The 24,837-nt window shown below is 40.4% G+C and overlaps 1 protein-coding gene across 1 annotated transcript in view; it reads right to left on the reverse strand.

Annotated features, from left to right (window-relative positions):
- The window catches only part of MAP2K4 (mitogen-activated protein kinase kinase 4), an 80,609-nt gene that overhangs the window by 10,795 nt on the left and 44,977 nt on the right, over positions 1-24,837 (reverse strand). The window contains exons 3-7 of the mRNA XM_065908499.1: positions 21,610-21,784; positions 12,394-12,513; positions 7,725-7,844; positions 5,259-5,310; positions 3,421-3,548 (exon numbers count right to left, since the gene is read on the reverse strand). Coding sequence (XP_065764571.1) covers positions 3,421-3,548; positions 5,259-5,310; positions 7,725-7,844; positions 12,394-12,513; positions 21,610-21,784 — 595 coding nt within the window. The remainder of the gene's footprint in view (positions 1-3,420; positions 3,549-5,258; positions 5,311-7,724; positions 7,845-12,393; positions 12,514-21,609; positions 21,785-24,837) is intronic.

The raw sequence follows: 24,837 nt of genomic DNA on the forward strand, positions 1-24,837 counted from the left end.
GCAAGGCATGTTCTCAGACCACAAAGTAATTATATTAGAAATGAATAACAGAAAGAAAACCTGAAAAATTCTCAAGTATTTGGAGATTAAACAACACACTTCTAAATAATAACACATGAATCACAGAAGAAGTCTCAATAAAAAGCTTTAAAATATTTTGAACTATATAAAATAAAATAACCAAATGAAGTAATCAATGAAAGTGTACTTGTTTCATTAGGGCCCAGACCCTTAAGTCACAAAATAACCTGCATATTTTGTTAGGTAGGGATGCACATGTTTCTGTCTAACAACCCCAAAAGTTATTTCATTGACCTGGAGGTAATCAGCAATGTTATATTTTGATTAGCCATTTCATTCCAATATTCTTTCTTTAGTGACTGTAAATACTGAATTATGCAAACATTCTTTGAGCCAGTTTCACCAACCTGCCTGTCCAGTTTTCTTATGAATGAGTTAAATACATTCTTGACACATGTTCATTCTTTATTTGTATGTGTAGTATTTTTAAAATTTTGAAAAGTATTCTTTGAGAGGAGACGACACTTAAGATTCATAAAACGAATTAAAGATCCTGTATCCTAAAACTAAGTAGGAAGTATGGGTTTGAAAAACAAAAAGCTTTTTAAAACTAACACATTTGGGCAAACTCCAGGAGATGGTGAGATGGTGAGGGACAGAGAAGCCTGGTGTTCTGCAGACCATGGGGTCGCGAAGAGGAGGACATGACTTGGTGAATGAACAATAACAACACAAGAGGAAAATATCAACTTAGAGAATAGGGTCTGTAACACGAACCAAAACAACAAAAAAGTAATAGATAAAAAAATTTTATATCCAAAACATATAGTTTATAATAAATATACAACCTAATTTACTCTGTATTGAAGTATATAAAATAAAAACCAAGGAATAAGGAGAAATTGATAATCGCAATGGTATCAAATTTTGAACTCAAATTTTTTTAGAGGCAAAAAAGTGCTGAACAAATGTAATTAGTAACACAGAACAGACCTTTTCCAATGTTTCATTTTTAACTGATCATTTATTATGCTAAAAAAAAAAGAAGTTTAATATGTGCCAAAAGGCAGGAACGTACAGGCTAAAAATTTAAAAAAGCAAGGAATAAGCAAGAAGATTAACATGAACTACTTTATACTAGTTAGCTATTTGTGTAACAAAGCACCCAAAAACTTTTAACAGTTGAAACCAACAGACATCTATTATTTCAGGTTTCTGTGAGTCAGGCATCAGCGAGTATTTGTGATGGGGGTTTGGACTCAGGGTCCCTCGTGAGGCTTCAGTCGAGCAGTCAGGCAGGGCTGCTGGCCTCCCCAGGGCTGGAAGACGCATCACTAAGCTCACACACAGTTACTGCAGGAAGTCCCTGATCCTCAGCACATGAGTGTCTCTGTGATGCTGCTTGTTGAAAGTCTTTACAACATGGCAGCTGGGCTCCCCCCAAGTAGCTATCCAAGAAAGAAAACAGAAAAGAAGCCATCTGCTTCTTTAGGACTTGTCCTCAGAGGGATGTGTTCATTTCTACCGCATGCGGTTCATGAGAAGTGGGCCCCTGAGTTCAGTCCACGCTCAAGGCCGCACTTGGTCACCGCCTTTTGAAGGGAGGAGCATTTAAAGAGACTGGACAGACTCTAAAACTACCAGATATTTGGTACTTAAAACACTTCAGTAAACAGTTCTGACACTTAAAACAATAAGAAAAGGAAAGTATGCATATGTATACACATGCAACCACACATATGTGTGATGCTAAGGAAACAGTAAAATTTCAGCTTTCATATAATTATGTATCTTTCCCCCAAGACACCTGCCAAGATGGATTTCAGCCTCAAAGAACAGAAAACTACACTAGCACAATGGTTCTGAGCTCTAGGGAAAATTTTCTGAGCTCAAGGAGGTCAAAGTTATGTTTTTGATCACTAGATGATCAATACTTTATTTTTTTTTCATTTATTTTTATTAGTTGGAGGCTAATTACTTTACAATATTGTAGTGGTTTTTGTCATACATTGACATGAATTAGCCATGGATGTACATGTATTCCCCATCCCGATCCCCCCTCCCACCTCCCTCTCTACCTGATCCCTCTGGGTCTTCCCAGTGCACCAGGTCCGAGCACCTGTCTCATGCATCCAACCTGGGCTGGTGAGATGATCAATACTTTAATGTATGAATAAAGATAAAAGAATTTTCCCAGTTTGATTTTTAAAACTAGCATAACCCATCTAACACCTTTACAATGTATACTATAAACCAATCTCAAACATTTTTATGTAGCAATCATAAATATTAACATGGCACATGTAAAGAACATATTAAGAATATCAACTATGAACCATGTAGGGATTACCTCTGGAATGCCAGCATGGTTCAACCACCACCTAAATATATGTTACTATGAGGTATCATGTCAACAGCTACACAGAAACATTTCATCATATACTGAATGATGTCAAAAAGGCATTTAATAAAATTTAATAGCCCTTCCTGATTCATTCTTATCTCTCTCTCTCATACACACACACACACACACATTCTCACTCACAGATATAGACACATACACTTAGTAAACCAGAAAAAGACATTTGCCTTCAAGTCAAGCAACAGATGAATCCTACTATAACCACTGTCAATCAACACTGATCTAATTCTAGGCAAAGCAAGAAAAATAAACACAAGTAAAAAATATATATATATATATATACACATATATATGATTATAGGTAGGCAGATGGATAGATATGAAAAAGATCAATAAATATGAAGAAGGCAAAGGCAAAAATTATTGCAGAATGGTATCTTGAGTACCATCTGAAACCTATTAAAAAAGGAGGTCCATGAGTATTTTGGCTGGGTATAAAATACACCTACCAGTGTGAGCAGCTTCCCAGGCTGGGAAACACCTGAGGCCTTCACCCTTGTATGTGTCAGTGAGCTCCCTCCACCCCTAAAGACGCTATGAAACATACTGAGTCCTGGGAGGAACTTGTTTTCCCATTCTCCTCTAGCTGGAAACGGCACCACTTACATGATCCATGTGTCTACTACAGTATCACCTCCTACAGTCGAGACAGCATGGGGGGAGCGATGGTCTAGAAACACAAAGAGGCCTTTTGAGAACTAACTAGAATATAGTGAAAAAACAATAATCAGAGGAGACCGTATGTGCTAAGTGCCAGGCAAGAGGAACAGAGCAAGCCCACGAAGCAGGAGCTCAGTGGGAAAACGCCGACAAGTTTCGCAGCAAAGCTAGAACTGAGTTTTGTCTCCGTGGAAGAGGCAAATACTCTAGTATAGTGAAACTGTGTAGCTAAAGTGGATTCCTTGGAAGCACAGCTCAAAGGGCACAGGCTCTCTGTGCGATGACTGTCAGGCAAGAAGGCTGGGACTTGCACTTACTGCCATGTAGGGCCTGCAGCCAGCATCTCTCGTCTTGGCGATCGAGTCCACAAGCTGTCCACTGATGCCAAAGTCACAGAGTTTAATATTTCCACTTCTGTCCAGAAGAATATTGGAAGGTTTGATATCTGCAAGACACAGATGTCATTCAACAGTCAAGTAATTAAGCAAACGAGCTATATTCTAAAGAAGTCCAAGGAAAAATGTTAGAAAACATAAGTGATCAAGTCCATAAAATTCAGATAGATAAGACGATGATAAAATTTTCTGAATGCTAAAAACGCATTATAAAAAAAAATGCCTTATATTAAATTTAGGCATTGTATAAAGTTTTCTTTGTTCTCATCAAGAGACATTCATTTACTTGTTTCAGATTCATTACTGAACATATAACATGCACAATGAATTTAATCTGTAAGAGTATACTAAGCTACTTTATGAGTGTGAGTGAGTCAAAGTTGCACAGTCGTGTCCGACTCTTTGTGAGCCCAAGGACTATACAGACTATGGAATTCTCCAGGCCAGAATACTGGACTGGGTAGCCATTCCCTTCTCCAGGGAATCTTCTCAACCCAGGGATCGAACACAGGTCTCCTGCACTGCAGGCAGATTCTTTACCATCTGAGCCACCAGGGAAGCCCAAGTCACTTTAAAATAAATGTCAAAGATGATACAACTAAATGCAAAGTATATAAATTTTAAACCCACAATTTTGTCTAAGCAGAGCTTCATCTAAGGAGAGTATCCAACCCAGTACATTCATCAGATCACAAGCTCTGGGGTCAAAAAAGTTAAGGTTTGAGCCCTAGGTCTGATATTCACAACTCTACCTAGAGCAAGCTTCTGAACTCTCACTCAGCACCCATAATTTCCTTGTCTACAAAATAGAAGCAACAATTCCTAACTTACAGGGTTGTGGAAAGGAAAACACCTATTACAGAGTGGGTGTGCTTTTCTGCACACATGGGAAAGCTAAGTCCTTTCCATTTGCTTCACCAGATTTTACACAATTTGGCCACAGTGGCCCTAGGTTACCACCTTCTCCTCACTGACCGTCAACTAATTCGGCCAGTCGGTGCAAATCAGCTAGTTGGCCAATTCTCCCCCTCGCTCACTAACTCTCTGTACCTTTCTCAGTCTTTCAATCCATTTCATTGTCACTGTCATGGCTCTATGAATAAAAAAGTCAGGATAAAAATAAATAAAGGATACAAAAGTGTCTGTCTGTAACTCAGAAGGTTATCCACCAAAAACTCCAGAGAAGAGCGCTCACTATCACTGACACGGCTGACTGCCTATCAAGTATCTGCTCCTAACCAGGCTGTCCTTACTGAGGAGACTTCCTCCGTGCTGCTCCACCCATACCTCCAAGCACTGGGTCCTGACTGGCCTGAGCGGAGCAGGGTAGACTAATGCTTCTCACCAGGGCCTCATTCAGGTGAGGGCATGAGGAAACTCTGGTGAATGAGAGAAGAGAAGATACTAGAGACACATAAGGAAGATTTCTCTGCTCCTAAGACAGCCACATGAGGAGAGAAAGCTTCTTCTTCAAGGAGCCGACGCGTCCAGATGTGACACAGGATCTGCTTCAGCTGTGACTCCCCTGGGAACGGAGCCGACGCGTTAAGGAGCGCAGAGCCAAAAGGAGAGAGCTTCAGCCTAACCACGCTGTGCTCGGAGCCACCCCGCCTCTGGACTCACTATGACAGATAATGAGTTTCTTTGAACTTCAAGCCAGTCAACAGGATTTTCTACTACTTGTAATCAAAAGCACTCTAATCACAGCAAAAAAGCTAACTGATCCAAGTTGGTAAAAAGGCTGCTCTAGTCATACCCACCTCTGTGAATGATTTTCAAGTTTTCTTTTAAGTGGTTTAGTGCTTTCACAGTCTAGGGAGAAAAAGCAGAGAAAGACAGGACAAGCAATCAGCTTCCTTCTAATCAAACAGCATAGCAGTTGATCATAAAGTTACAGCTCAGGTAGTTCTTGGCATTCTTTTAAGCTGAGTATTTTGATATCCTGTCCATGAGCTATGTTAACCGAAGATGCTAAATTATGATTTTAGATGTGAAAACTTAGCTTTCTTTATATACTCTTCTCTGACAGCTTAGAAAAAACAGGTAACTTACAAATTTTCAAATGAGTCATTAAAAAGCTGTAAAATCTTTCTCATACCATTGAACTTTTCAAGAATAGATATTAATATATTTAATACAAAAAGATCCCATAGTCATGGTTCCTGTTTAGCATGTTTTTCCAAATTCTCAGTTTCTCACAATCACTCACCCTCATTGGATGTGGAGCTTGCAAAGTTATGTTTGCAGAGCCAGAATTTATCCTACTGTTTGATCACTGCTCATGATCAGGAAATCAAAGATTTCTCAATGATTAGAGGAAACAGACTTGAATTAAAATTTCTACAGTCTCAAACTAAAAGAGAAGTGACAAACTGGCCAACCAACCAGGAAGGTGAAGTCTCCACCGCCATTAAGTATTAGGAGAGTGAAACACAAGCTCAAATGTTTCAGTCAGGCTTGTTCAGGGGGGTTTTTGGCAAGGAGGGATTTAACACAAAGTAATTGTGAATGCTGTGCTTAATATAAAGGATGATAACCAAATCTAGAAACACAGGCAAATATGTAATAAATGATTTATTAGTACATACTACATATAATATTTTTAATATAGGATTACAATATTATAGGACTGCAAAATAATATAGGATTGTAATATTGTAATACAGGATAAAATCATTTTATGTTTTCCAGTTTCTAGATCATCCTATTATGGAGTGGTTAGCAGCTGGATTCTAGGGTCTGGCTGCCTGGACTTAAATCATTTATGCTTACAAATGTATGAATTTCACAGCAAATTATTTAACCTCTTCACGCTTTAGATCTGTCATCTGCAAAAAGGGGGTTACACTATTTACCACTGAGAGTTGCTATGAACATAAAATGTCATGAGATCTTGGCCTGACACAAACAAACACTCAATAACCATAGCTATTATTATTCTATTGTTATTCTATTATAATTATTATGAATAGTAATGAGCTCCAAAATAAACCTCGGTTTGGTATATTGGAGAGATGACTAAATTGAACATAAAACTTCATATACCTGTTTGAATAATGAACAAGTTCCTAGTATAAGGTTGTTTATACTAGACAGCTTTTTATAAAATTATATGAAAGGGTATATATCTTAACATTTAGCTCATAAAACATTTAAATTAAGCATTAATTCAGATAAATAAAATATTAACATGGGATCTATGAATCTTAAGATTATAATGACTAGATTTAATCTGACTTTTTAAGGCCCAATTATACACACACATCTCTTACAACTAAAAAAACAGTTCAGAGGCTATCTATATATTGCAACATTAACCTTTAATGATTAAGCAAATAAACTGACAATTAACAGTAGACCATACTGGATGTGGAGGAGGCAGGGAAGAAAGAGGGAATTACCTGAAGCCAGAATACCTATCTTACAGTTGCCTATAAAGTTTCATTTACACATCCACTAACCTGGGTCACCATTAATTCAGACTCTCAGGTGATACTAAGAAATCTCATACCCTTCTACCCTATTAAAAAAATGTTTTTCTTTTTATGAAAAAATTGTGAATGACCTTTGTTAGCTAAAAGAATAGGAAAGAAAATGATCATGAATTTACTTTCAAAACTATAAATACATAAGCAAAACAGTACTTCTTTTCTTTTTTTGAACTATGGTAAAAGTGATTTTACCAAATTAGTAGTAATGTTGGTTACTGAAATTGCTGGTCAACAATTTTAGTTTAGACAGAACTGGCCAAATCTTAAAGCAAAAGAAAATAGACTTTGGCTAAGAGTTTCAATTAAGGAACTTCAAGGAAACTGCTGCAATTCTAATTAATTTAAGGGGAACTGTAATAATATAACCTATTTAAAAATAGTTAAAGTAATAAGGGAAAGAGGAACAGAAAATTGCTTTTTCCTAGCCTTATTTACAGCACAATCTATTAGGGCTCACTATGATTTTCATGACAAGATCACTGCAGTATTTACTACTGAAATGTATGATTTCAATATGTACTTTTCAACAATGAAAAGTATCTGTAGATCAGTACTTTGAAAATTGTTCTTATGACTTATTTTGTTAATGACCCCACAGAAGGGACTTTGTCTCTTTTCCTATTACAAATGATTTTCCAGGAAGGTCAATAACATTGTGTGAAGGGCATTCAGAACTCCAGCAGCATCTTTATACAAGTGTATATAGCCCAAACAATTTGAAAACCAGGTACTTACTGCTAAAGTGATTTTGCCTAAAATTTCTTCTGGAATAACATCATCTAATACACTATATACATATTTGTAAAACTTATCAAACGAGGTAGACATGAGTTCCATACAGATCCAACAGTCACCCTACAAAATAATAAACACAAGTCACTCTTACACAGTTTAACATTAAGCACACCTTTCCTTCACTTAAAACAGAAATACAAAGGGAGAAGAATCTTTTTAACTTTAAATGAGTGGTAATTTTTGTTCCTTATTAAAGCCCTGGACTGAATATTCTCATGTTCAAACACAAATTTAGTTGCCCAATTTTCCCCACTCTTAATTTTAAGGACAGGCACAGTCTTACATAGAAAACCTTTTCTATGTAAGATGGATTTTCATGAAATTTTCAACCTTTGCCAAAATTAAATATAAAAATAGAAAATATGTGGGAAACTGTTCTAAGAAAGTAAACAGATTACAGTAATCTTGAGATATTATATCAGCTTCTCAAATTCATAAAAAAAAAAGGAGAAATATACATAAAGCAAACCCAATGCCTAGAGTCCTTGCTCAAATGCTACCTTCTCAGTGGCCAACAATGAAAATGCCTAATTCCCAGGGCAAGTCATCCTCCTCACATCCCATTACCTGCTCTACTCATAGAGCACTCCCCATCTTCTAATATAAAATACCATCCTTCTCTGCTTATGTCCTTCACTCATCTTCCCTACTGGAACATACACTCCACCAGGACAAGGGCTCGATAAACACTCTTTAAATGAACACGGAAACGGAAACTCACTCTAGTATTCTTGCCTGGAAAATCCCACGGATGGAGGAACCTGGTGGGCTACAGTCCATGGGTTCGCAAAGGGTCGGACACGACTGAGCGACTTCACTTTAAATGAACAAATGCTGGCTATAATCAAACCAAACCACTCAAAACCTACTGGCAGCACTGTAGGGTGTTTTAAACCAGCGTGAATGCAATTTGACAATAAAACATTACAGAAATAAAAGTGCCCATACTCTTTGATAGGCTCACTCCCTGACTAGAGATCTAACTTAAATAGTTCACAAATTACAAAAGGAAAAAAGAAACAAAAACAAACTAAAACCCTCTGAACTACCTCACAAGAAAAAGTGGTACATTATTAAAAGGATTAGATACAATTATTGTGAAAACCGTACAGCTCACTAGGCATGCATGAGAAAACACGACTGTAAGCAAACACCAGGTTTATAGCGCTGCCAACTGTGTGCACATATAAACAAGGACTACGAAGTACCTGTGAGAATGGAAAGAGATATTGGGATGATGACAAAAATTACCTTGACAAAATTCTGAGTGTGATTACTAATTTTTGGGTCCAGCTGTATCCTCAGAGATTTTCTTGTATGGACCTCCCACCCCAACACTTGGCCCGGATTATTTGAGAGATCAATGTCCGCTGAAGAAAAGCGGCTTGTTTGGAACGACACTGCTAATCAGTGACAGAGCCGTGAACAGAATCCAATTGACTTAATTCCGCTCTCCTAACAACACCTACAGTGCAGGACACCTCATCTACACACAGAGACAGCACATGCGGTCATGACTGCTGAGATGAATAATCTCACTCTTAGAACCGTCTGCTACCATAGTCACATAGCTCCACACCTTTGCAGAACGATGATTTGTAAAGCATAACTGACACAGGGAACCTGCACTTATAGTTATTCCGAACTTTCCTCTTTAGGTCTCTTTCTACTCTCAGTGCTTTTGCAGAATAGCCTTCACAAGAGACTAACACTATTAACCTAACACACACATTTGAATTTATTTTTGTCTAAAGACACCATTTCAATAAATTTACTAGAATTTCTTAATTAGAGAGAAAGTACATTTAACCCACCTACTTAGAAAAACAGTGACAGGAGGGAACTTAACTGCAGTAACAGAGCAAAGTGGGAAAATCACTGTTAAGAGTGTGAAGGCCTGATGTACTCATTCAGGCTCTCCCACTTTCTACTTGCATCAGCTTGGGCCCCATCAACTCTACATCCATGACATGGGATGGCCCCATCCTCAGTGGACTCTGACGAGGATCAAATGAGTTAACTTATGTAAAGTACAAAGTAAAATGCCAGCAGGGGCTAAAAACAGGAGTTAAGAAAATGAGGGGAAAAGGGGAAGGATGGAAAATATGAAAGCAACCAAAAGACAAAGAGCGATCATGGAATGAGGGAGAAATCCTCGTAGTTTCTCAGGCGCGTAACTAATGGAAATGTTTTTCTCCTGGCAGCTCCTTTGAGCCGTAACTGAGGACAGCAGCAATGAGCTGCGTTTACAAAAAAAAAAAGAGGAATGGTCAGAGCTGCCTCAAAAGGCACTGACAGCAACATTACTTCATGTTCAAGCAAAACACAGGATGACCACACAATTGAAACATAAAAATAAAAATTACTGAATGTGGATTTACTGAACAGGAAGGTGGAGGTTAGCGAAATTTAGCTACTAAGATCAAGATAAGGGTTTCAGAGACAATATCCAGACAAAATCAATAATGTAACTTTTATACCAACTGGAAGCACCCAGAAAATGAAATGTTTAAAAAGACACCACTCATTTGGAAAGGAAGAAACACCTGGGAATACATCTAACAAAAGAGGCAAAACGTCTCGCCAAGAAGATACAAATTATACCAGGAGTGAGAGAGCGAGGGAGGTAACATCACTAAAGATTCCACAGGTATTACAATGATAGTATACAACTGTTATGGAAAACTTTATAGCAAGTAACTTGACAGGTTAGAGAAAAGGCACAGATTTCTGAAAATATAATCAAATAACCAAGTATCACTCAAGGAGAAACAGATAACCTGAAAAGAACTCTTTGGAAGAAACTGAACTGCAAAATATTAACAATTATGCTGACTGAAAGACAACAAACAAAAGAGTGGTACATGCTGTATGGTTCTATTTACATAAAACAGTAGAAAATGCAAATTAATTCACAAGGCAGAAAGTAGACCTGCGGTTGCCTGAGGATAGTGGAGTAGAGAGAGTGTGTACTACTTATGGGGCACAAGGAAGCTGAGGAGAGATGGAGACATTCATTATCCTGATTATGGTGATAACCCCACAGTGTAACCAACTGTCAATTTTACTTCCATAGTTTTACTAAAAACTTGTGTGTGTATGTGGGGGTTGGGGAGATGTGGGGAAGGAAATGGAAAAGATATGACAGAAGTAGGGTCAGAAAGGGAGGAGGTGACTAAATTCAGCCAATGTCACTGCCTCTAATGTAGCCTGTGCAACATGAAGAGATTCATCATCTTGTAAACAGAATGACAGTACTTCAGTCCAGGGTTCAGCTCTGTGTCTGCAGACTTGACTGTGTGCTGATGTGACTGATGTAACACTATGTGAAATGGGGAAGAAAGTTAACAAATTCAATAGACCTGGTCATAAAAATGAACTCAAGTCAAAAGTACAAGGGGAGGAGTAGAAGAAGCTAAGGAAGTCTAGAACTACCTAGTGATTAACTAGTGATTCAACAAAGGGATGGCAGTATCATGAAGGAGAACGCTACCAGTTACTATCATCTTCTATTAACAGTACAGAAGAATACATAAAAATTTCAGGACTAGCAAAGAATTAACTGTCGAACCTCTAAGGTCTTCTCTAATTTTAAGAGTTCATACTTCTATTAGTACATACTTCAGTGTAACATTCAGTCCGGTCTTAAAACATAGTATTTTTTAAGTCAATAACAATAACAAAACCAAGACTATACTGTGATCCAGTACCAAAAAGGAGAAGGGGTGGGGCACATGTTTTCCTCACCAGTTCATAACAAACCCACCAGTATCGGCTTATCCTAACGTTTTCAAAATGAGAATGAGTATTTAAAATGTTTAAGAGTTCAACTCAAGTCCCATTCCCCTAAATGAACATCACAAGCGTGTGACAACTGTCCAGGACACCACACGTATTCACTGATAGCGCCAGCTCTACTTCCTGACCTAACTCACTTCCCGCTTTAGGTAGCCAGTAAGTGTGCTGACAGCTGGAGGCAGAAGTGATAACCTACATCAGGACACAGAATAGGCAGAGGCCAAAAGAGAAACACGATCCTGAAACCAAGAAATTGAAGCTCCAGTTTCTATATAAAAATCTGGAAAACGGAATAAAATGAATGGATTTCTACCATAGTGTTAATTTCCCTGTCTGATGGATTATACTCAGGATTGTGGGTGGACATGAACAAATGCTTGTGTTAAAGGCAGATACATTTGATGACGGAAATGAATAAAGGTTTAAAAAACGGATTGGGGGGGGTACTGAGGGAGCTCAAGGACAAAAGAGATAGATCTAAAAACAGTAACATATTTAGAAGCCAGCTGATGTGCCAGGTTCTTAAAAAACAGAAAATATTTATAAATGAAGAAGGAAATATGGCAATTACAAATGGCAGTCATAAAATAATTAACTAGCTAGCTAAGGTATGAAATTCACCCCCAACCCAAGGAACATAAGCAGCAGAAATTAAGAGTAAATTACCACAGTGATAAACTAAAATGTTGAGAAATCAACGTATTACTAATGTAAGGCATTTAACTGAAGATAAGAATCAAATGCTGCCATTTCTTATTTATTCCAAGTAGCTGTCTGCTGGTCCCCTAAGACCCACATGACCTGTTCCTACCTCTCGGAAGAGCGCGCCATAGAACTGAACAATGTATGGGCAGTCACTGCTCCGCATCACTACATCCAAATCCATGAGGAGCTGCTTCTGCTCTTTTTCATCCACTGTCGACCGGATTCTCTGAAAAAGAAGGACAAAAGATATCACAAAAACACAAAACGACTTTAGAAACTAGAGAAAAGCCAGTTCCGCAAGACTGAAAATTTCCAAGCAAACTTCACAGATACTAAATAACCACACATAAAAATTATAATCTTCCTTATACTTTATAAGAACAATTTTATCACTGAAAAACACAATGGCACTTAGAAAAAAAAAACCTGAACAGTACGGTCCTTAGGAATGCTTTGAGGGACCCAGGCTTTTAATCCCAAGTGCTCACTGATCACTTGGCAGGAATGCAACCAAGTTGTGGAGCACTGAAAACCAGCCCCATATGCAAATACAAAGTCCTGAGGAGCCAGCCTTTAAACAGTTCACATGGAACAATGCTCAGGAGCTCTGAGGACTCTACATACTGTTAATCACCATTGCAGAACGGTATGGAAGCAAGGCTTTCAGTGCAAGAACGGCCCCCTCTGCTCCCCGTGTCCTTATGCCCAGCCTTCTCCTTCTTTACACATGGAAAGATAAAAGTGAGAACCAGCCCACAGACTACAACCCGAGTCTCCCAAGCCCTATACTGGCACCCTCGCTTCACCACACTTCCTGTATGTTAGAACCAAAGTCCCACCTGACCCTCCAACCCGTGACTCAGACTGCAGGGCACACAAACAAGTGGAAGCAAACCTAACCATGAGGGAGCAGAAGGCTGCCTGCTTGCTCCTCAGGTGATGGGCCCCCTCCATCCCCACAGTGCAGACCTGGGGGACATCCCCGCAACCCCGCAGCAACTCTGCACAATGCCAGCAGACAGCCACAGACCAGGACCCCACCGCCCGTCACCCACCAAAGATCTGTGCTGAACACGGAGATGTTCAGAGGACAGTTCCCAGCACGGACAGCAAAGAAACAGGTTCAGAAGGTGTGAAACAGTGACAAAGTGAGAGGCTCACGTCGAGGCATGCAAACAGCAGCTGCTCTCATAAAACAAGTGTACAATGCCACATCGCACCACTGCATACAATGCCCAGCAGATACTTACAAGGCAAGTTAGCACACAAAAAGACACCAGGTGGCATTCAGTCTTCCAAAGGCCTCAAGGCACGTGTCCTCCATGTTCTCCAAAGGAGTGAAGGCGCCAATGGTAATGCTTGAGTGCGTTTTACAGAAGAGAAGCCAGAGGCACAGAGGTATTTCACGTGACAAGACAACAAGCAGGTATGTACGGAAAAGAAGTCGGTCTCTCATTTTCATTTTCCCACACTAAATGAGGAATTCCATACATTCCAAACACAAACAAATTTGATTTTATAACTTAAAATCTATAGCCTGCTTGATAGCTACAGTACCTCATACCAAATAAAATTTACAAATTAAAATTCATCTTATATATACTGCCTTTAAACTCTCACACTGAATGTCCTGCCCAGATAAACAAGAAAAAAAGAGGAAGAATGAAAAATAAAAACAAGTAAGACTGGTACTTTTAAAATTAAGAACCACCCCCCACCATTTGTGTATTTTCATAGTTTGGAGAATAATATTCTTGCTTTTCTATCAACACTGGCATAATGTCTGCTCAAAAGAGATATTTTTAAAAAGTCAAATTAGACCAGAAATGTAATTTATATTTGTTCAAAACATGACACTGATAATTTTTATAAACATTTAAATTACATTAACTCCTGTTTTAAAAATACAACTTTTAAAAGTGTGACTTTCCTGGTAGCTCAGGTGGTCTCCTGTAATGCGGGAGACCGGGGTTCAATCCCTGGATTGGGAAGATCCCCTGGAGAAGGAAATAGCAACCACTCCAGGACTCTTGTCTGGAAAATCCCATGGACGGAGGAGCCTGGCAGGCTACAGCCCATGGGGTCGCAAAGAGTCGGGACACGACTGAGCAACTAACACTTTACACTTTACTTTAAAAGTGCAGCTGTGAAAATACTAATTTGGGAAGGTAATTCTTTTTAAAAACATTTAACAATCCTATGTTTCTAAATTTCAAGGACAAAGAGCTAATAATTATAAAACAAATAGGAAACAAACGACCCTCTGGTTGGGAAAGACTTTGATCTACTAAAGAATTTCACTATTAATATTTTTAAAGATTTTTTTTTCCACTTTCACTACTTTTTTCTACTTTTCTATATTTACAAGTGTACATATACTAACACACACTTACAAAACACTGTTTTAAAAGACACCCTTCTTGATAGTTTGTTTTGTCTTTCCATCTACTGGTTAGATGGCTTTCTAAATTTACAATAAACCTTAGTAGTTATCAACATTTGGCTCTTGAGGATCAATTTCTAAAAACGCTGCTGCTGTTGCAGAAAGGATACATGTTACTACGTGAACTGAAGGCCTAACTGAAGCCCCAGTATCTGACTGATACACAAGATTATTACTAACCAAACTGGAGACAGAGTTCCTGGCACAGCTGTAATTTGAGATTGTGAGCATGGGAGGAAAATCCATTCATCTGTAAAATATTCTTGAGCGCTACTGCCAGCGCGGGAGAGAACCTGTGGCTGCTGGAGGGCCTGCTGCTCGAACACGAGACAGATTCTGCTCCTGGACACTTGCCGTCACCTCTGCACGTCTCCTGAACATCTCGTTCAAGCGACGGGCAGAGCAAGGGGAGCGCCTGGCATCACATCCCAACTGTTTGAAACTGAGCAAGAGCAGCTAGCTCTGTTATCCTGAAGCTTTAGGGTCGCACTGCAACAGTTGTTATATGTGAGCAATTAATAAAATAAACTAACTCAAAAGGCCTAAAGGACTCAAAGAGGGGATTAACTATAAGCACACATCTCCTACAACAGCAGTAGCTTCAAATTAATGATTTTAGTTCATAACTCAGTAAGTGATTCACGTTGGACAACACTTAAGTAACCAATGAGTCATGTGACAGAATACTTAACAATAAAAGTCCCTACCAGGAAAGTTTTTCTAAATGAACATCAAAGCAATGTGTATGGAAAAGATTTCTCCCATTTGAAATAAGTAAGTGGAGCATGTCAGGGAGAACAAACTTCCTCCCCTTATAAAGCTGTCCTTAATGAGGACACTGAAAATGCAAGCAAAGGTGAAGCCAACTATAGTACCTAAATTCTCTTATAATTTGAATGTTTAGAAATCAAATGTGTTGATAAAATGCCTCAAGTTACAAGAAATTTTCATTTATTGATATCAAAAACTTAAAAGCTAGATAAGGCACGACTTCCCTGGTGGTCCAGTGGTCACGACTCTGCGCTTCCACTGCAGGGTGTGCAGGTTCAAGGCCTGGTCGGGTCACTGAGACCCCACGCAGCCACGAGGCATGGGATCTCGGGCAGACTCCTCTCCACAGAGACTAAAGAGGGACAGAGTGAGGGTTCGACAGCATTTCATTTAAAATCAAACAATGAAGAGGATAAGAATTTCTTAATCAATGTAATTGGAATAAACATATTTTCAAAGTGTCTACTTTCGACAAACACCAACACTTCTATGCCAGATGTGCAACCTCATTCATGAAACTTTCCCTGCCAAACACCCCTCCTAAGGTTCGTATCTGAGAATAAAATACAACGGAGACTCGCCTGCCACTCAGTGGCTGCCTTCAGATCAACCTCAGTCAGTGAGGTGAGGGCTAGGACAGCAAGGATCAAATTCAGATCCCCAAGGCCCCCTGGATTCTTACAAACATTAGATCCTTACAAAGAAATATGCTGCTTTCCCAGCAGCAACGTCTAGAATGCACTTCAGATGCAAAGGTGGAAACCCCAGAAACCTCCGGGGAGTCAGTGGGCTGCCCCCTTCCTCTGAGCTGCAGGAAATCCTAGGCATTCTTAGTTTCCTCATTTCAAAACAAAGATTCTCTGCCCCACAGAGGCAGCAAGAATTTCAGCCTTCGCTGCTAGTCTTCTAAACAGACCACAGGCAAAAATGTCCCTGATACCTCACAAAACTGTCACTAATAAGGTCAAAGCAGATGGCAACATTAGCCAACACAAACCATTTTTTAAAAAGGGGGAAAAAAGTATTTGTAATGCTGATCACAAATGCAAAACTGCCTTTAATGTCAAGGAATAACAAACTGTGTGTGTTAAATCATTTGTTTTAAATTATGAAAACACGCTTTTACTAAGGCAGGAAGAAAGAATACTAATTCTTAATTGCAAAACCACCCAAGTCCTTCCCCACTGAGGGATCAAAGAGGCGTCTTACCACTTCTGCACTGCCAGCTGGGTTCGTCACCACCAGCGCCACCTGGGAAGCCCATCTGAGTCCTTAGAGTCTATGTAATGAGCTTTCAAATGCATATTGATCAAATTAATAGCAGGACCTCCCCTTCTTCTCACTGAGGATGCTGAATTCCTTCTACGTATTTCTGCTGTGCATCATCAGACAACTTGTGAGATCAGTTCCAAAAACACGTACTACCACATCATGGGACAAGCTGCTCTGAGGACAAGCTTGATATGTCTTGACAAGTGTGGTATCATCTTCCCCTTCACTAATGACATCACCCAGATGTAAAGAGCACACTGCTAACCTCACCACTGAAGTATGTACAGGCCTGAAGATCATAAATGACAGATCGCCACTTTGCCAGCCATGACAATACAGAGAGACAAGAGAGAAATCTGATACACAGTTTCAGAGGCATGATTGTGAGACAACAAAGAATGGTAGAAAATGTGCAGAGGTATATCAAACATCATTCCAGATAATCCTCACTTAAGAGAGAGGTGTGGTAAGACAGCTGCTTCTCCAAATAACTATTATATACAAGCTGGGATACAGTCCTACATCACAATTCAGTCGGGTCAGTCAAGTGAAAACAAAGGCTTTCAGAAACTAGGTATCCAGAATCCTCAAAAACACTGAATGGCTGATTCGATTCACCTACAGCGACCATATCCAAACCATCCCACTTGGACACCAAAGGTTCCTCAGAGCTGTTGCCCCGGGGGCTTCTGATGCGGACAGGCATCACAACACACATCAACCAGAAGAGCACAAACACATCATAACCCCGCTCCATCACAACAACCAGAAGAGCACTAATGCTGTCTACTGCATTTGCTGGGGGTTACATATAATTCTGTTAACAGAAAGAACCCACAGTCAGCAAAACACTAGGAGCAAAAGCAAAAGAAACCGTGCACATGAGGCGTTCTAGCCCCACAGCACCAGGGACTGGGGGGCGGGGCGCACAGCCCTGACACTTCCTGGGGATCTGCCCTCCCAGGAAGCGCTCCACTGACATGTTTCACTCACAACACTCAAGCAACATTAGCAACATGAAATCATATGGGGCAATCAATTTGGTCTTCCTAATAAGCCCCCTGATCTAACCAAATGAGAGCTTCAGACACTGGAATTCAGTCTCAATTCAAAAAAAGATAACCATGGCTTCTGCGTCCCACAGGGGATCTAGATCATCAAATACTACCACTGTGGGCCCTTGAGAATCAACAAAACCGCCCGAGGTGGCAGGGAAATGAAACCCAGCCCTGCTCTGCAGACCCCACCTGCTCCCACAGCAGCCCCGTCCACACAGGAGGCCTGCAAGTGAGCAGACCACGTAGCCCAGGGAGGGCGGGGCTGTGGGTGCTGACACCGCACGTGGAAGCTCTGGCCCTTCCCAGCAGTCATCAGGTTAACCTAGGTCTCAATTCTAGGTCAGGGACACTGGCGTCAAGAGCCAAATACCAAGGAGAGGCAAGAATGCAGGAATCAAGATCAGGTTACCAGCTCAGGATCAGGAACAATTAAACCAATGCAACAGGAGAGTTGGAAGAGTACAGAAAAACACTGAGGGTGGAAGGAACAAGCCAGACAGACCACCAAGAAATGGAAAACACCTGAAACCCTTCAATGTACGTACGGTCACATCACTAACTCGGTGTGGCCCATGCAGCAAATTTCAAAGACCTGGTCTGTTTTTCCAATCAACTCAGATAACTTTTCAATTAGAAGACTCAAAGCTCATCTTAACAATGACAATCCTAACATCTCCCACCCGACCCAATGGTCAGATCAGGTCCATTCTTCACTAAGATGAGAACCTGACTTCCCTGTTAACCCCACTGCCTTCCATCTTCACTCTCTTTTATTCCCTCTCCCTCCCATTTTCATGCTTTCCTACTCTCCCTACAAACAAGAACCGGGCAGGCTCCTTTAAGCAGTCAATCTGGACCTACCAACAGGGCAGTGGTGGTCCAGGCCTGCATGAGGTCACTCCTCCAGCCCTTGGGTCGTGATCCTAGTTGCCGTGCCTCCCCACTCCAGCCACAGACAGCTCCTCTTCTTGATTCTTCCCTCCGGTGTCCCTGGATTTGCCTGGATCAGATTCTGATCATCTGGGACTAACTCCGCTGGGGGTTTCTCCCAGATCTGAATTTCTCTAACCCTGACTGCTTCCTCAATTGTTTGGTCTGAACTCTGGGCTCCTTCGCCATGACAACCAGCCCTGCCAGAGAGCTAAGCAGACACCTACTTCCCTCCCAGAGGATGGTGACTGCGTGTCTCATGTGTTCATCTAGTGGTTATTCCACCATCATGCAAACTGGGGCATGAAATGTTATTGCAGAAGATGCTGATCCAAGCCCAAAGGGCCAGTGTCAGAGGATGTCCTTCCTGACCTCTAAAAGACCCTGTGGCAATACATTCCCAAAGTGCATCAGACGACAGTGTGCAGTTACTTCAAGTGGCCGTCTCATTTCCTGACATCAGGAGGACTCACAGGAGTGTGAACCACTATCTCACAGTTCCTTTAAATCTCCATATTCCTCTTCTCAGAGCTAAACCCAGTGCGTGATCAGGAATAGAGCCGTCCACATGAAAAAGTCACACCTAAATCCTTAATCACGAAATGCTTCTGTGTATCTGTACTTGTCGATCTGGTCTGTGAGCTGAAGTGAAGAACGAATAGACTCTTGAGTATGAGGAAAAGCTAAGTATTTTCAAAGAGACCAACAACAATACATTTTAAAATGTGCAGTTATGGCATGCATCAGTCATCAAACAGGTGGCAATTTTTAATTACATGAATGCACAAACACCTACTCTTCCAATATTATTTGAACTCACAGATTCCAGTCGTTACACCCCATCAATACCCTGACTGGAATGTCACATTACCCAGTTAAATGAAAGCATGGCCATGTCTCATTTTTTCCTTCTTTTTAAATTGTCCTCCCAGCAGCCCCAATGCTAAACTATCATGCTTGCTCAAGAATTCAAGGTGATAAAGAGACAGTATCACCTGGTGAGTACAGATGTGACAGGCATCCGTCTGTAGGTCCCAAGACCACCTGAGAAATATTTCTCAAAGTCAGATGATGAATGGCAGATAGTTTCCTATTTTCACTCTTAAATTCTTTCAAAACTTGAGTAAGCATTATACAGTTGCAAATGTTAGCAAATTAACATTAAAATCTTCACCATCAAAATGAAGGAACTTCTTTGTTTTCCTTTAAAACTTATTAACCATGGCTACAGTCTATCCATGTTACCAAAACAGATTATGATGCTGATCAACAGAGTGAAGCACAGAACAGCACAGACTGAAAAAAGCAGGACATAATTACTAAAAGTACCTTCCCTGGCAGCTGGGAGAAAAGTCTAGAACTTTAGTTTACAGCATAGTTTTCCCTTCAATCTCTGCCATGTAAAAGTGAGTGTCACAGACGGACAGTACATAAAGACAATGCAACGCTTGTGCAGAGTAGTTTAAATAAAATGACTTTCTTTCCACTCACACAACAGTGCACAGCATAGAGAGAAGTTATTTTACATTTCAAGGAAAACAACATTTTAATTCAACAGATAATCCAAAGCAGAGGTTCCAGCCTGTGCGTATTGAGAGGTCTGTGGTTACATGCAAAATGTTTTATGTGTAAGCATCTTCCCAAGAAAAAGGCTATAGTTCTCACCACACTGTAAAAGAAATACTGCCAAAAACAGGTTAGGTTCCATAGGGAGAATCCTAAGATTTCACCCCACATCAATTTTTCATTAGTTTTACACAACCCAGCAAAGAAAACTGCTTAACAGTGAAGGAGGCTAAAAGAGTAACACTTCACTCACAATAAACTTCAACACAGGAAGCATTTTTACATTAATGTGACACAAATCCACTTCCAAAAGTCAAGCAGGAAACAGGCAACTCCTCTCATCAAGTCATTTTGATAACCTTTCAAATCAGGGGGCTAACAGAAAAATGATTCGCTTAGACTGTCTGCAAATTCATTCTCAATTCTTATAAACTAGGAAAGTATTTGTTCCCATAAGAATTTTAAGTTCGATGAGAGTGTGGCCTTATCTCATGTTTCCCTTTTTCATTTTAAATTGCCCCCAGCCATCATCAATTTTCCTGAAGTATCTTACAGAGAGGGAACATTCAGTTAAACATCTGAATGAACAGATGAACAAACTGCACTGACATGGGCCTGTTGGGGAGTCAGGTGGAAGCCATCGGCTCCTCCCAGGTGCCAACGTCAGCCTGCCAGGTACCGTGTACAGGCCAATCTGCACATGTGGCCACTCACGACAGTCACAGTACTGACAGACATGACAGCACCATCACAGAGGATGCGTGTCAGCACACCTCTCGGGGGCCTACGGAGTGCAGATGAAACACACACAGAGCAGCCGAGCCGGTCAGGACCGAGTAAGGTTGAGGTTAGTGGCAACAGCATGTGCGTGGTTTCCGGGAAACCGTCAGTGAGCCTGCTGTTAGCCCTAGCCCCGCACCCCGCCCAACCCAGAGCGCAGCCTCCTCGTCCGGCTCCCGCCTGGCGCCCCGCAGCACCGCCCAGGTCCCCAGGGTGCGGCCACCCGACCAGAACTCACCTTGGCAGTGGAAGGGCCTGAAGTTCAAAACACATTAATGCATCATGCCAGGGGTGCAGGGAACATGCACGGGTCACAACTCACGTTTCCAGAGGGGAGAGAACATGCCGGCAGTGAAGACCACCACCCGCAGGAGAACTGGGAGGAGAGCTGTATGAGCCCCACGCGTGCCCAGGACAGCAGGAACAGAGCAGTGGTACTGCCGCCCCCAGACACTCCGTCTCACGGATTAAAGTACCCAAAATAATCACGGGCATCACCTACTTTAACTGCCATTATTTGCCCACTTGGTTTGTGGACCATTTTGTTGACAGAACCGTAAGCTCCTCGTCCAATCTCTCCGAGGTCTTTCAAGTCCTCTGCAGTGAAATCCCAGTGCTGCTCAGGGGAGATCTTCAGTTTTCCTGACGACTCAATGCTGTGGGTTCTCAGTCTCTCTCTGTTAAAATATTAGGAAGCAATTTTTCCACATTTTAAATAGGCTTTGACTTTTTCTTTTTTAGCTAGCACTGATTAATGCATGGGAAATTTTCTTTCCTCATTAGTTACTAAAACAGTCTGAGCTCCAGGTTTCTGGGGATTTGTTTGTTCATTTGTTTGTGCCATTTTGGTTTTTCATACCAAGTTAAGAAAGGCCTAAACTTAGGGAGTTGACAAACACAGCTTTAATGGGACTCATAAAGCCAAACTTCCATTTGTGGAAGAAACTCCTATTGCAGACCAGTTTCATTTCTAAATACAAGATCTTTTCCAGACTTTGCAAAACTGCATTATGAAATGCAGAATCACAGGTGCTATGAACCTCATTTTCAAAAATCTCCTATCCTGCTTGACCCACCCTGGATTATTCCAGGTCCTCGGTCCTTAATACAGCTGTTCACAAACTCTGCTACCCATCAGAAGCGCCTGGGGAAATGTATTAACTCCCAATGCCCAGGCACCATTATATGGCTATTAAATCAGAATAGGTGGGCACAGAGGTCAGAACACAAGAGTATTTTAGGACACCCAGGTGATGCCAGCAAAGGTTGGGAACTGGCACCTCAGGGTACTCCCCTGCTCCCGTTAACCAGGCTGTGGACGGAGAGCAGTTAAACAGCTAGCCCGCTGGCTCCAAGAGGAACACTGCCAGTGAGCCTCTCGGTCCTTGATGAGCAGACAGAGCAACGGATGGAAAAAAAAGATTCATGGACAGAAGAACTCGCTTGTTACAGATTTTCATTAAATAAAAAAAGCTCCTCCAAAATGGGAACTGGAGATCAAGTATTAACTTCTAACTATACTTTGTAAAAAACCAAATCCAGTGAAAAATGTTACATCAATCGGTGTTTTTCGGTTTCTCTCTTGCACACACACCCATGTGTAGGAATGAACTGTATCAAACCAAAGAGTGCAGCAGACATAAAGAAAAAGACTCCATTGCATATTATCTACAGTTTTTCCATTTCATATTAAATGATCAGAAACTTTTAAAACCTGATCTAGTGATACAAGTAAGAACATGATTGGTTATCTATTTCTTCTTCCAAAATTTAGGAAATGTTTTCTCAGATTAGAACAACTGTTTTTTATAGTTACTTTTAAGCTTCTCATGTACTTAGAATTTTAAAATCACTCTCCCAGAATAATCATTTACACCAGCATTAATAATAACTGAATCAAGGTTATAGTTAAAAAGTTAATACATTTTGTCTAAATAAAAACTTAGTAAACCAGCATTCCAGATGCCAGATTCTCAAACCATAACTTTAATAAGTCATAGTACCAGCTTTCATCCATACAAGTTCTTTTTAGTTTACAAAACACTTTCACCAGTACTATATATACCTAGCATCTTAAGTCACAGGAAGCCCAGAAACCAGTGGCATAAGTGACCATTCAGGTGTGAAGCTTGAACTGCCTAAGATGGAATCAGATCTAAGCAAGTGAGTCTCTACCTACTTTTCCATTGAAGTAGGTAGGGATTAAGCCAGGAAATATTCTAACATAAAGAAGTTCCATATATAATGACTACTGTTCTGTAACCACTGACAAGAAAATCTCTACGGCTCAGTTTAATCACTGGTGAAATAGTCAGCACTGGCCTACTGCTGAGGGTCATGGCAGACAAGCTCTAAGCTGAGGCCTGTGACTCTACTTTCCTGGGATTCACATCTCTAGGTAAGCACCTCTCTTTGAACACAGAGGGGACCTGTGGCTTGTTTCCAGCCAACAGAACATAGCAAAGGCTAGCACTCATGATTACACTGTATCACGTAACATTTACCATTAGCATTCCTGAGAAATGAAATGAATATTTCATTGCTACATAAAGTCACACAAAAACAACAGTTATAATACTGCCACAAAGATCAAATTTTAGAATTATGGAATATCTCTGCAAACAGTTTAGCTTATTGTAGGCCTGCTGTATGGCTTCTGGATAAGCTCCTTTTTTTCTTTTTGAAAGTGAACATATTGACAGATAAGGGATGTGGGTTATCTTCTCGGGCTCACAAATTGAGTAAGGTGACAGATGTACAACTCTGAATATACTCAAAGCGATAGAATCATACAGCTTAAATGGGTGATACTTCCTCAAATAAAGCTGCTGAAAGAAAAAGATGAACAGAAGGACGTGATTTTTACCCAGAGATCCACTTTCTCAGACAGGAAAAGAGCTATGAAAATCACAGAAAAACATGCTACGGTTATGCCATCCCCAAGGCAGGGGGGTCAGCACCATAAATTTGTTTTCTATGTTACTCTCTTTCTATTTTGTATATAGATTCATTTGTATTATTTCTTTAGATTCCACACGCGTAAAATCGCCCTTCTCTGTCTGACTTACTTTAGCAAGTATAATATTCTCTAGATTCACTCAGGGTGCTGCAAATCGCAGTTGTTTATTCTTTGTCATGGCTGAGTAAGTCAACCATCTGTTGATGGGCACTTGGGTTGGTTCCATGTCTTGGTTATTATAAACAGTGCTGCTATGAACCTTGGGGTGCATGTATCTTCTTAAATTAGAGGGTTTTTTCCTCCAGATATATACCCAGGAGTGGGACTGATAGATCATATGGTAGCTTTTTTAGTTTTTTAAGGAATCACCATACTGTTTTCCACGGTTGTCACGCCAATTTACATTCCCACCAACATTATACGAGAATTCCCTTTTCTCCACACCCTCTCCAGCATTTACTACTTGAACACTTTTTGATGATGGCCATTCTGACAGGTGAGGTGATACATCATTGTAGTTTAGGTTTATGTTTCTCTCGTAATTAGTGATATTGAGCATCTTTTCAAGTGCCTGTTGGCCATCTGTATGGCTGAGTACTTTCTCTGATAACTGTTCTTTGGGACAGAAACGAGTAACTTGTCCATTAATACTGAATCATCACTATTGTATTTTAATTACTGTCCCTTCTTTGACCCAGACTAATCTATGAGTTTTTGAAATCCTACTGATGCCTAAAAAGTCAAAGAACTGTGACATAATGCTCTGGAGCA

Source organism: Muntiacus reevesi, chromosome 18 (assembly GCF_963930625.1).
Source record: "Muntiacus reevesi chromosome 18, mMunRee1.1, whole genome shotgun sequence".
Taxonomy (NCBI): Eukaryota; Metazoa; Chordata; class Mammalia; order Artiodactyla; family Cervidae; genus Muntiacus; species Muntiacus reevesi.